This window comes from Benincasa hispida, chromosome 4, assembly GCF_009727055.1.
Source record: "Benincasa hispida cultivar B227 chromosome 4, ASM972705v1, whole genome shotgun sequence".
Taxonomy (NCBI): domain Eukaryota; kingdom Viridiplantae; phylum Streptophyta; class Magnoliopsida; order Cucurbitales; family Cucurbitaceae; genus Benincasa; species Benincasa hispida.
Window position 1 is genome coordinate 21,995,166 of NC_052352.1, and position 11,822 is coordinate 22,006,987.

Sequence of the window (11,822 nt, forward strand, 5' to 3'; positions counted from 1 at the left end):
TGCCCATACTTTTTTTCCCAATATCTCGTGAAAGTAAAGAAATTTTGAGTTACTTGAATGTAGGACACTTTGTAGAGAAACTTAAAAAGAAACAGAACTGTTCATGATCCGAGGATATGAATATCCATATTTAAAAAGTAACAATCATGTCAAAACCATTCATGAGTTTGGTAAAGAACCCGAATACAATTACCAGCTTTTGGACTTTGGCTGTGCCGTGTAAGAACAAAGCTCCCCAACCTTTGACTGTCTTAAAGATTATATGTTAACTAAATGGGACCAAAGCATCTACTTTCATATACAGTTCTACATCTTTCCCATCGTCTTTACTTTTCTGGCAAAAACCAATCCTACCAGAATAACCATTAGAAACAAGCATCCAAAAATGTCCAGAATTTCACTGCCATTTCTCACAACCCTGCTCCCTGTTTACCTCTTCTACTTCATCTCCATACAATTCCATGTAACTTCACAAACTGTCGATGTAGACCAGACCATCTTGCTTGATCTCAGGGCACAATGGGGGAATCCACCCTCTCTCTGGTTATGGAACGCCTCGTCCTCACCCTGTGGTTGGCCTGGGATCGTCTGTAGAGATGGTAGGGTCATTGGAATCTCTCTGAGGAACAAGAATATCACTGGGAAAGTCCCAGTTGTCATATGTAACCTGCAAAATCTCAGCGTGGTTGATCTTTCATGGAACTATATCATTGGTGAGTTCCCAGAAGTTCTATACAACTGTTCCAAGCTCAAATATCTCGATCTTTCAGGAAACTATTTTGGGGGTCCAATACCCCAAGACATCGAACGACTTCGAACTCTGCAATACATGGACCTTAGCGCCAACAACTTCTCAGGCAATTTTCCAGCAGCGCTAGGGCGATTGTCAGATTTGAGAACTTTGAACATTTATAGAACTCAATGCAATGGTACATTGCCAGCTGAAATTGGTAACTTGTCCAATCTTGAAATTTTGAGCATGGCGTACAACACTCTGCTTGTCCCATCAACAATACCACAAGAATTCAAGAAACTTAAGAAGTTGAAGTATATGTGGATGACAAAATCCAATTTGATAGGTGAAATCCCAGAAAGCTTTTCGGATCTTTTGAGTCTTGAACACTTGGATTTATCCAGTAACAACTTGATGGGCTCTATTCCTGCTGGGTTGTTCTCTTTGCAGAATTTAAGCAACTTATTTCTCTACCAAAATCAATTGTCCGGGGAGATCCCCAAGTCAATCCGAGCATCAAATTTACTCAATGTTGACCTTTCTGCAAACAATTTACGCGGCACAATCCCTGAGGATTTTGGGAAGTTAAAAAAGTTGCAGGTCTTGAACTTGTTTGCAAATCACTTATCTGGTGAGATTCCAAGAAGTCTAGGCCTAATACCTACACTGAAAGGTTTTCGTGTATTCAACAACAGCTTAACAGGGGGCTTGCCGCAAGAGTTGGGTCTGCACTCAAATTTGGAAGCATTGGAGGTTTCAATGAATAAACTAAGTGGTTCCTTGCCTGAACATCTCTGTAAAAATAGTGTCTTACAGGGAGTAGTTGCTTTTTCCAATAATCTTAGTGGTGAATTGCCAAAAGGGCTTGGAAATTGCAGGACCCTACGTACAGTCCAGCTTTCAAACAACAACTTTTCTGGCGAAATTCCTCCAGGTCTTTGGACTACTTTCAATCTATCAAGCATAATGTTAGATGGAAATTCATTCTCAGGCGAGTTACCAAATAGCTTATCTTGGAATCTCTCAAGACTCACGATAAATAACAACAAATTTTGGGGTCAAATTCCTCCAAATGTGTCTGCTTGGCAAAACTTGATCGTGTTTGAGGCAAGCAACAATCTGCTTTCTGGTATGTTCCCTGATGGATTGACAAGTCTTCCTCATCTTACCACACTCGTATTGAGTGGCAATCGACTCTCGGGCCAACTTCCATCGACAATTGGTTCGTGGAAATCATTGAATACTCTAAATCTCTCAAGAAATGAACTTTCAGGCCATATTCCTGCAGCACTGGGTTCTCTTCCTAACCTCCTTTACCTGGATTTATCAGGTAATAACTTCACAGGTGAAATACCACCTGAAATTGGCCACTTAAGACTGGCTTCCCTCAACTTGTCTTCCAATCAGCTTTCAGGGAAAATCCCAGATGTGTACGAGAATATAGCATATGGAAGAAGTTTCTTGAGCAACCCCAAACTATGTACCACCAGCGGTATACTTGACCTTCCGAGCTGTTACTCTAGACAAAGAGATTCAAAAGATCAGTCCTCTAAGTATCTTCCCCTCATTCTAGCTCTCACTGTTACCTTGCTCATAGTTGCTTTACTTTGGATTTCCCTCCTATATAAAAGTTATTGCAAGAAGGATGAAAGATGCCACCCTGACACATGGAAGCTAACTTCATTCCAGAGATTGAACTTCACAGAAACGAATATCTTGTCAAACTTGACAGAAACTAATCTGATCGGAAGTGGTGGATCTGGCAAAGTGTACTGCATAGACATCAACCATGCTGGTAATTATGTTGCTGTCAAAAGGATTTGGAACAACAATAAGTTAGATCACAAACTTGAGAAAGAATTTCAAGCAGAAGTTCAAATACTAGGCTCAATTCGGCATTCAAATATAGTGAAGTTGCTATGCTGTGTCTGGAATGAGAATTCAAAGCTCTTAGTCTATGAATACATGGAAAATCAGAGCCTAGATAGGTGGCTTCATAAAAAGAAGAAAAGGTTAACAGTTGCTCCAATGGATTTTGTTGATGTCTTAGATTGGCCGAGGAGGTTGCAGATTGCTATTGGAGCTGCACAAGGCCTCAGTTATATGCACCACGATTGCTCTCCACCAATCATTCATCGAGATGTGAAGTCGAGTAACATCTTATTAGACTGCAAGTTCCAGGCAAGGATAGCAGATTTTGGGCTGGCTAAGATGCTGGCCAGGCAGGGAGAGCCCCACACTATGTCTGCAATAGCAGGATCTTTCGGCTACATAGCACCAGGTAAGTTCATACCACATCCTTGGAAAAGACAATGTCTTTAAACATCACAAATTATATAATAGCTGCAGGTAAGTTCATCCAAGATTACTGTGGAAAGAATATGGTCCTTGATCATCACAAATCATATAAATCCACATCACTTACAGTTTTCATTTGTATAGGCCTGCCTCCCAAACTATTTCTTTTAGTAAATCTATGTTAAACAAAAATGCTCATGTTTAAAATAGTTTGATCTTTCTTTTCTTAGCCAAATAGAGGGGGTTCCATCTCCATAACTAGATATAATAAACATGTTATGTTCATAGAGAGTTTCTAAATGTAGTTTTGACAAATTTCCATTATCTCTATTGCAGAGTATGCCTACACAACAAAAGTCAATGAGAAGATTGATGTCTATAGCTTTGGGGTTGTACTCCTGGAACTTACAACAGGAAGGGAACCTAACTGTGGAGATGAGCACACAAGCCTAGCAGAATGGGCATGGCAGCAATATAGTGAGGGAAAGCTTATTATTGATGCTCTTGATGAGGAAATAAAAAACCCATGCAATTTTGAAGAGATGACTACTCTATTCAAACTTGGTCTAATTTGTACGAGCACGTTACCTGAAATACGACCTTCGATGAAGGAAGTTCTGCATATTCTACGCCAATGCAGCCCTTCAGAAGCTTGTGATAGGAGAAAGCATGCCATTGAATTTGATGCTGTTCCCCTCCTCGGCACCCCTCAATGACATCAACAATATCCTTACTGTTTATGGAAAATTAGTGCCACATTTTGATGGCTGTTTGTATACTCGAGCAGAGGTAGGGGATTGATAAAATTGCTGCAAAGACCACCCCCCCCCCCCAAAAAAAAAAACTTTTATCGATGTAGTGGGAAAAGGAATTGGAAATGTTCATTTTAATGAAGGAAAGAATCTTGCAGTACTCAATTTATCAATTTAATTTTCAAGTGTAATGTCTAAATATTGAACTTAAATGCAATTTGTATCATATAAAGGAGAGAAGAAAAATCCTCATAAACTACAAAGCGTTTCATAAAGAACACTGCACAGCACATGTGAGATGTACAGACAACAGTAAATTGACTGCCCGACACTCTCTCGTGATGTCTAACTACAAGTATAAGCAACCCTCCCCCTTCTCTCTCCCTTTCCTCCCCCACCCCAACCCCCAGGAAGAAAGAAAAAAAGAGAAATAAAATGGAAGAAAACATGAGAACTTTCTCCGTACAATGTGCATGTCAAAAACTCAATATAGTTAAACTGTAAGATTGAAGGTCCAGGAAGTGTAGACTAGATTCGCCCCAGAAACGACCACATGAGCAGTTCCTTCATAAAGAATCTCCCATCTTCTAAAAATGGGAAGCTGTGACAGTTCCAACACCAGGCATCAAACATGAAATGCACCAGATTCATCAAAGCATCGCCTGCACTTATCTAAGGTTTTTTCCCCCAACAGCAGTTCTCCGGATTCCCATCTTTAAGGACAATAAACAGCATATGGGAGCTGAACCATATGCCCCCGCCACCAAGCCACGTGACTCCTCCCCAACTCCGCAGGTTCATACATGATGAACACCATCTATATCAATAATCAAAGCCAGTAATTGAGGTGATACTTACCAAATGCTGGTTAGCTCCCGACCTCCTAACCCATCCAGCATCCAGTACTTTCCCTCCACACAAGCCTTTAGGTTCAGATTCAGTCTGTTCAAAGGATGCTAAAGAGCCAAACAAGCAACATAAGGAGAAGATGATTAAAATAAACATAATAATTAGGCAACTTAAATACTAATGAATGGAAAAAAGCACATGCCCTTTAGCCAGGTTCAGAAAAATAATCCTTTATCTAATAGAAATTGCATCGATTTGAAATACACATGCCTTCTAGCCAGATCCCCCAAGACTCTTTTTTACCAGAATTTTGCTTAGATTCTGATTTAACTCCATTCTGTGACTGCCTGATCGCTGATCTTCGGCTATAGAATAAAGTTCAAAAAGAAAATACTAATTAGGCAGAGATTTTCATGAGGAGAAAAAAGGTAATGCAGGAAAACTTGAGCAGAAATGGGTTCTTTAGCACAGTTACTGGTAACATAACACGTATAGTGGTGCAGGACCTGCCACCACATGTGCACCAGTCAGAAGATTGCCTGTGCGAAAATTTGGCATTACAAAATGATAATTAAAATGCAACAGGAAAATAGACCAATAATTATGGATCAAATGAAAAAGGCATGGCGAAGAGATATAGAATGAAACAACAAGAGTTGGTTTCTGGCAAATATATATATTTAAGGTATCAAACCGGCAATTTGTTTATATCTTCTATTCTGCTGATTGATATCAATTAAAATCTCAACCTCTTACCCTAGATTCCTTGGTGGAAGCACCATAATTAGTTATAAAATAGTTTGTGTAGATATATAAAATGAAAGTAATTTAACAATTGGATTCAAACCTCCAACTCTTTAGATTGACCATTTTGAGACACTCTTCCAGTTACAACAGAGCCATTTTCCAATGCCAAGTCTGGATCCGTCCTGCTATCATTGCCCTGCAAATACCCAACTCACTATCCCCATAATGCCACTTCTCTTACTGCCATTGGCTATGATTTGTAATCCAACGTAGTCAAACTCAGTCACTCACCTTGCAACTAAGGTTATGTGTATTGCAATTTGGTTGAAAGTCAACTTGGGTACTCTCACCCCCTGTTGTTTGGCCAAATGTATTTGCTGACTTGGAGTCAATCCTCCCAACATCCTTTGTCCAATGGAGAAAAGTCTTGATGGCTACTGTCTGTGCATTTCCACTCATGCTTGATGCTAAGCCCTTGACCTTTTCCCCGTTCATTCCAATTTGTAAAGCTTCCTCAGATTTTGAAAGACTGCCTTTATATAGATCAGACACCTCCTTCCTCGAGGAAGATCCTTCCATCTCTTTAGCTAGTAGCTCTACCTGATCCCCCGTAGAACTAGTCTCCTTGGTCAAAGTTGGAATATCCGTGCCATTTCTAACAGTATCCATTCTGCAATAAGGCTGTTCAAGAGATGACCAAACCTCAGAATAACAATCTGCATTTATAGATTTCAAACTCAGCAATTTTCCATCTGATCCACCACCATTAGTTTCATGCATGGGAGATTCTTCTGCTGGTTGACTGATAAGGGCTTGTTTCTTTTCTGTCTCTTCTTCTTCATGATCACTTTTCCTTTTTTTCCCCTTTTCAGTGATCCCAGATTGATCTTGGTGCATATCAGCACAAACTGCATTAGCTTGCTGTCCTTCATGCCTGGATGGCTTTGCTCGCTTGTGTCCATCAGGAAAAACAAAGGTGGGCAGTTGCTTCCTCCGTACATGAGAAACATAGATATCCATCCCTGGCTTCCAAAAGGCATACATGTTTATCTCTTGCCTGAACTCATCAACTGTTCCACGTATGTCAAACTGCTGGCCTCCTTGACCTCTTAATCCCTCTTTTCTCTGCAAGCCCATGAAAAAAGCACAGTGAGAACATGGCTTGGACATGTCAGAATACTCAATCGGATAGGGATGGCACTGCAGCATCCCCCTGGTGTCCCTCTCTATCTGCAAGAAGGAAAAGTAGAATACATCAGGCTGTTGAAAGACTCTCCAACTTCAGATAGATAATCAGGAAAGGCTAGTAGATTTACCTTCAACGTAAGCTGTCTAAAGCGAGATTCTACCCATCCCTTCCAAGCTAGCAAATCGTCAGCATCTGCTGCAATAATATCCACCTGCAGATAGTTTTTGTATGTCTCGAAAAATAAATATGGCTCAAACAAAGCACTCCACTGGGCTTTGCTCAAGTCAATCTCCTGTAAGGCACAAAGAGAAGTAAGAGAAAATTCTAGCAAGAGCAGGCTAATATTTAGACTATTTTGAATCCAAATATAAAATAATCTCACCTCGCAGATGCTATTACCATAGCGGAATTGTTCCATCATAACACGAAGAGTACTAGTTGAGACATTATAGCTAGAGTTCATGCAAGGGTAAGCAGGAGTTATTATTGGCATAAGATGAAATCGATCACGTGGATTTCTACGAGGATCCCAAACAGGAAATCCAAGTTCATTCTCTTCTATTGAACATAGCATTACAGGATTTGGCCAACGCCACTGGGTGTACACTCTGAAGAAACGAGAAACTAGCATGCTTGGAATTGCATTGGGGTAAAGCTGGCATACCTGAGCAACCAAAAGTGCCCAATTTACACCTCCGAGGAACCCAGTGATCTACACAAGAAACAAAAATAAAAGTGAAATATGAGATATGAAATATAAAAAATAAAAGTGAAAATAAGAGGCAAAAGTCCATGATACTACAACTTACATTTGAATATACACCCCGTCTTTTGGCCCAAAACTTTAAACATCTGAGTGTTGTACGGAAGTGCTACAATTATATGTTACAGAAAAAATCAGGAAATAGGTTTATGGAAAAAGAAAAACAACTCGGGCTCAAAAGGTGTTTCACCTCAATGTTTGGAACAAGTCTTAGAATTTGATCTGCAACTCTGCATCCATTAAGGCTTCTAACAGTTTGTTCATCAACATTATACAACACAGATCCATGAGAGATGTCCAGGTCCTGATGGTTAAATAGATTACAGAAAATTTGTGGGAAATAGAAACAGTCCAAAAGATTGGGAAAAAGGGGAATAGTAGTAGGAAAACAATTAGTAAGTGCTCTGGGGAGGGATTTTCTCAACCCCTTGCCCTTAAGCTGTTCACTTTTGTTTCATGATGGAATACACATGTTTGTTTTTATTTTTTTAAAAAATAATCTACCGCAGAAAGGGGTGTGCAAAAAAGTATGACCTGATCAATGTTAAACAAACACATATACACACATAGACATAATGAACAATTAATGCACCTACACGAACTCAAGGTAACAAAACTAACTTGACAGAATAAAAATGTTAGGAATGTGAGTCAGAGAGAAAAAAGAAACTCCTTTGGTATAAATTAGTCTCTCGGGAGTGAATTTTGTCTGCCCAGCCACTAGCCATATAATAATAAAATAAAATAAAAGAACATGGAAGAAAGAAATCTCTGAAACATCGATCAAGACCATAGCTGTCGGGGAAGGGGGGAACAAATTATACAGCTCAACCACTGGATATGCACAGCGAGAAAAGATGGTGACAGCACTGGAGGGTACAATGAACTTATGAAAGTTGCTAGGAATGGTTCAAACTATAAATAAAACTGCAAAAAATTTCCGTATGAATAATGACAAGTGCCATCATGGTTATTCACATAACAAAGTTTGGCAATTGGCTTTTATAAGCCAGGTAATTCTGCATGAATTATGGGAATATTCGCCATTAAGACAAATGTAGAGAGGGAAGTAACATAACACACAGTAGTTTGAAATCTCATGATCGACAACAGCAGCATAACAAAAAGAAATACAGTTGCAGTAAACTTACTTCTGGAACAACCAGTACGGAAATGCTCGCATACAGAAGATCAATTGATATCCCCAGAAATTTGAATCTCATTACTGGAACATGAGCATCAGGAACCGGTTGAAGATCAGCAACCTCTTCCATTTCGGCCAAAATATTATGCAAGATGATGAAGAAGTCCTCCATGCGAAACAAACAAATTATCGGATAAAGAATAAGCTTTAATTGAATCCCATAATGAGGTGGTGGAAAAAAAAAAAACTTGTTGATAGCATCGGCATTTTATATATAATTGATAATATTAGCATTTTATTCTACTCACTTCTCTATTGACGTAAGATGGTCCAACACACAAAGTGTCTATGTCACTTCCTGGTCCATGTACCTGTCATATGGTTAATTTTATGCCACATCCTTGGATACTTATAAGTCCTATATTTGAACACAATGCACATGCCAAAGAGGCAAAAATACAGGAAGAACATAACTTTCCAAGAAAGAAAAGATCGTTGGCACCTAATGTCAAACAAGAAATGGGGGCTCGAAAACTGGAATACGAAGAGTTACATACAAGAAAACTACGAAGAGTTACATAATGTCAAACTCAAAAGTACGTTTTTACCCACAAAAACTGAATCAAATATTATGCTTACCCCAAGACGATAAGACCCGAAAGTAAAAATTACAGCATTTGCATCCTCCACCATCTGCTCTGTGTATCCTCTTAGGAGGGTTAATTGTTTGACCCAATTTTTAACAATCTAGAATAAAAAGATAATGGCTAAGGATAAGAAGTTCATATCATAAAATAATAATAATAATCATAAACTAAAATCTCATTTGCGTCAACGATTAGAACACTGTTTTGTTGAAGATGGGATTGAGAACAAAGTCCAATATTCTCATAAAGAATATAAATAAAAGACTATAGAAGTGAACAAGGTCTGCACCTGGTCAATGCGGCCCAGAACCTCTTCTCTTTTCGCAGCTTCTTCTTTACTTTCGTAAAGCCCCGAGTCAATCAAGAACTACCAATACGTACAACATAAAATTGAAATTCAATTCATTTACTGGAATTTCACACGACACCCAAAAAAAAAAAAAAAACCCACATAATTGAAATTTAACCAAACAAAAAAAAAATACCACCTTCTCCAGTTCGATATTACGCTGAATATCCGCATCCGTCGGCCCAGCAAGAGAAATCGGTTTCGTAACACCATAATTCGTCGCTGGCTGAGGCGCCGAGGGAAAACCAGGTGAAGTGTCCGAACCCACCATTTCCAAAACAGCGAAAAAGACACAGCTAACGCAAACACACTAATCACGCAGCAACCCAGAATCTGACCGAGAATTGAAGAAGAAGATCTGAGAGAAAATGAGAGAAAACTGAAGCTAACTCAGCAAAGCATTTGTGATGCGGGTGCCCCAAAATTAGAAGATGAAATGGAACAATTGGGATCAAGATTTGATACGAGAGGGTGAATTAGAAAGCATAGAGAAGCAAACGGGGAAGAGAGAAACAGTCTGCGTCGAAAGACAAGGTCGGAAAAGTATGAAGTGAGAGCAGATCGAATCCTTAATCCGTACTGGCGATGGATTGGCGGTTCGTAAACCGGTCAAACTCAGGGCTGGATACACAGAGAGAGAGAGAGATGAAGGAGATGAAGGAAAGAAGGGCGTCGAAGCGGGGAAAAAGGGTGGGTTTAGTCAAGGACTCAAGACATGTGCTTGTCCTTGAAATTTTTATTTTATTTTATTTTTATTATTATTATTTTCTTTTTGCTCAATATTGGTTAATTAGTTTTATACATCTCCAAATTTTAGAAGTATCTTTTAATTTTGTGTTTAATACTCTGAACTTTACCTTTTCAATTTTATATCCATTAGGTTTTTATTATATATTTAATCTTTTAAAAAAAATTGATAAGGGTGAAAAGTTTATATTATGAAATCCTAGATCCCATTTAGTGGTCATTTGGGTTTTTATTTTTCTTTTCTAAAATTAAACTTATTTCATCCATATATTTTATTACATTTTTATTAAATACAATGGTAGAATTCTTAACTAAATTTCAAAAATAAAAATAATTATTGAAAGGTATCTTTTTTAGTTCTCAAAAGTTACCTTGGTTTTTTAAACCATTAGTGAAAATTTTGATAATAAAGAAAAAAATTTGGAAAACCAAAAATAAAATGAGTAACAAATTGGCTAAAATTTCAATTTCATATTTAGTAATTACTTAAATCTTTTTTTAATAAAAGCATACTTCAAAGAGAAATTCTTATAAATAAAAAAAAATTAAAAATATTTACATTTTATAGCAAAAAGTTTTAAAAGTATTTTGTACTTCTAGAATTTTTTGTTATAAGTGTAAATATTTTTAAATATTGTTTTATATTTAAAAAGACCCCTACTTTGAATGGGTTGATAATCTATTAGATACAAAATTGAAAAAAAAAATGGAAATCTATTGACATAAAATTGAAATTTTAAAGATCAATTAGACAATTCTTAAAGTTATACACTTCTGAAAAAAAAAAATAATTAAATGTTTAAAGAGAACCTATTAGACATGTTGGAAGTACAAAGAGAACAGAAATAACATCTAAGGAATAATCTTGTAATTTAACCAAATACATATTTTAAATTTTGTTAAAAGAAAGTATATATTTCAATGTGGTAACATGGAAAATTCCAATGAATTCTTAAATGTCTTTTTTTTTTCAAACTACAATTTTGGTATTTGTGTTTGGAGTTTTATTCTATTTCAATCCATGTACTTTATGAAGGAATCGAATTCCCGCGGAAGCATGTGAACATCTTGTATTTAGACATTCGTTTTTTATGGAAACAAAAAACAGTAAAATAAAACATCCATTTGTGGGATAAACATTCAAACAAAAACATAAGAGTGCTAGAAAAGAGGAAGAAGATAAAAAATCAAAATTCACCTTTTGTTGATTCCTCTAGCTTTCCTCTTCTACTCTTATCAATGATTTCAAACTTCTCAAAGAAGAAGAACACCACCAACAAAGTTACCTTGCCATTCTCTATGATTCCAAAGAATTTGGAAGAGTGGTCTCCAAGAACTTTTAACGAGAAAAATGGTAGAGAATGTAGAGGCTTGGAGGGTAGGTTTTTTGTGTAATAAAAGCTATGGCCCTAAATAGGCTATAAGGATATATTTACATGGAGAGGTTAACCTCTTCTCCAAGAATTTTCCTTTATACCCTTAGTGCCAATTAATTAAATAACTTATTTAATTAATTGACATATCAATTAACTAACCATATATTAAATCCTATTTAATATATATTTAATTAATTGTCATGAATATCAAAAATTTATACTAACATC

General features: G+C 37.3%; 2 protein-coding genes across 6 annotated transcripts; one reads left to right on the forward strand and one right to left on the reverse strand.

Moving 5' to 3' along the window:
* LOC120075297 (receptor-like protein kinase HSL1) lies at positions 1-3,875 on the forward strand. The gene is made up of 2 exons (XM_039028535.1): positions 1-3,014; positions 3,368-3,875. The coding sequence occupies exons 1-2, from the start codon at positions 263-265 to the stop codon at positions 3,745-3,747; spliced, it is 3,132 nt and encodes a 1,043-aa protein (XP_038884463.1). The 5' UTR covers positions 1-262; the 3' UTR covers positions 3,748-3,875.
* A 115-nt stretch (positions 3,876-3,990) lies between these two features.
* LOC120075298 (nuclear poly(A) polymerase 4-like) lies at positions 3,991-10,178 on the reverse strand. 5 transcript variants are annotated; one of them, XR_005481278.1, is made up of 12 exons: positions 9,611-10,178; positions 9,412-9,489; positions 9,115-9,222; positions 8,784-8,846; positions 8,483-8,641; positions 7,522-7,635; positions 7,378-7,440; positions 6,696-7,280; positions 5,671-6,609; positions 5,480-5,575; positions 4,903-4,997; positions 3,991-4,739 (listed from the first exon to the last, which is right to left on the reverse strand). XR_005481278.1 is itself a non-coding variant. In XM_039028539.1 (12 exons), exons 1-12 carry the CDS (start codon positions 9,740-9,742, stop codon positions 4,959-4,961), a joined length of 2,286 nt encoding a protein of 761 aa, XP_038884467.1. In that variant the 5' UTR covers positions 9,743-10,177; the 3' UTR covers positions 3,991-4,958. The 5 variants fall into 5 exon arrangements, 3 of the variants coding, with proteins under 3 accessions (XP_038884467.1, XP_038884464.1, XP_038884466.1); XR_005481279.1 differs by adding an exon at positions 5,108-5,171 and having other exon boundaries at positions 3,991-4,997; XM_039028539.1 differs by having other exon boundaries at positions 3,991-4,997; positions 6,696-6,860; positions 6,951-7,280; positions 9,611-10,177.
* Between the last annotated feature and the right edge of the window lie 1,644 nt (positions 10,179-11,822).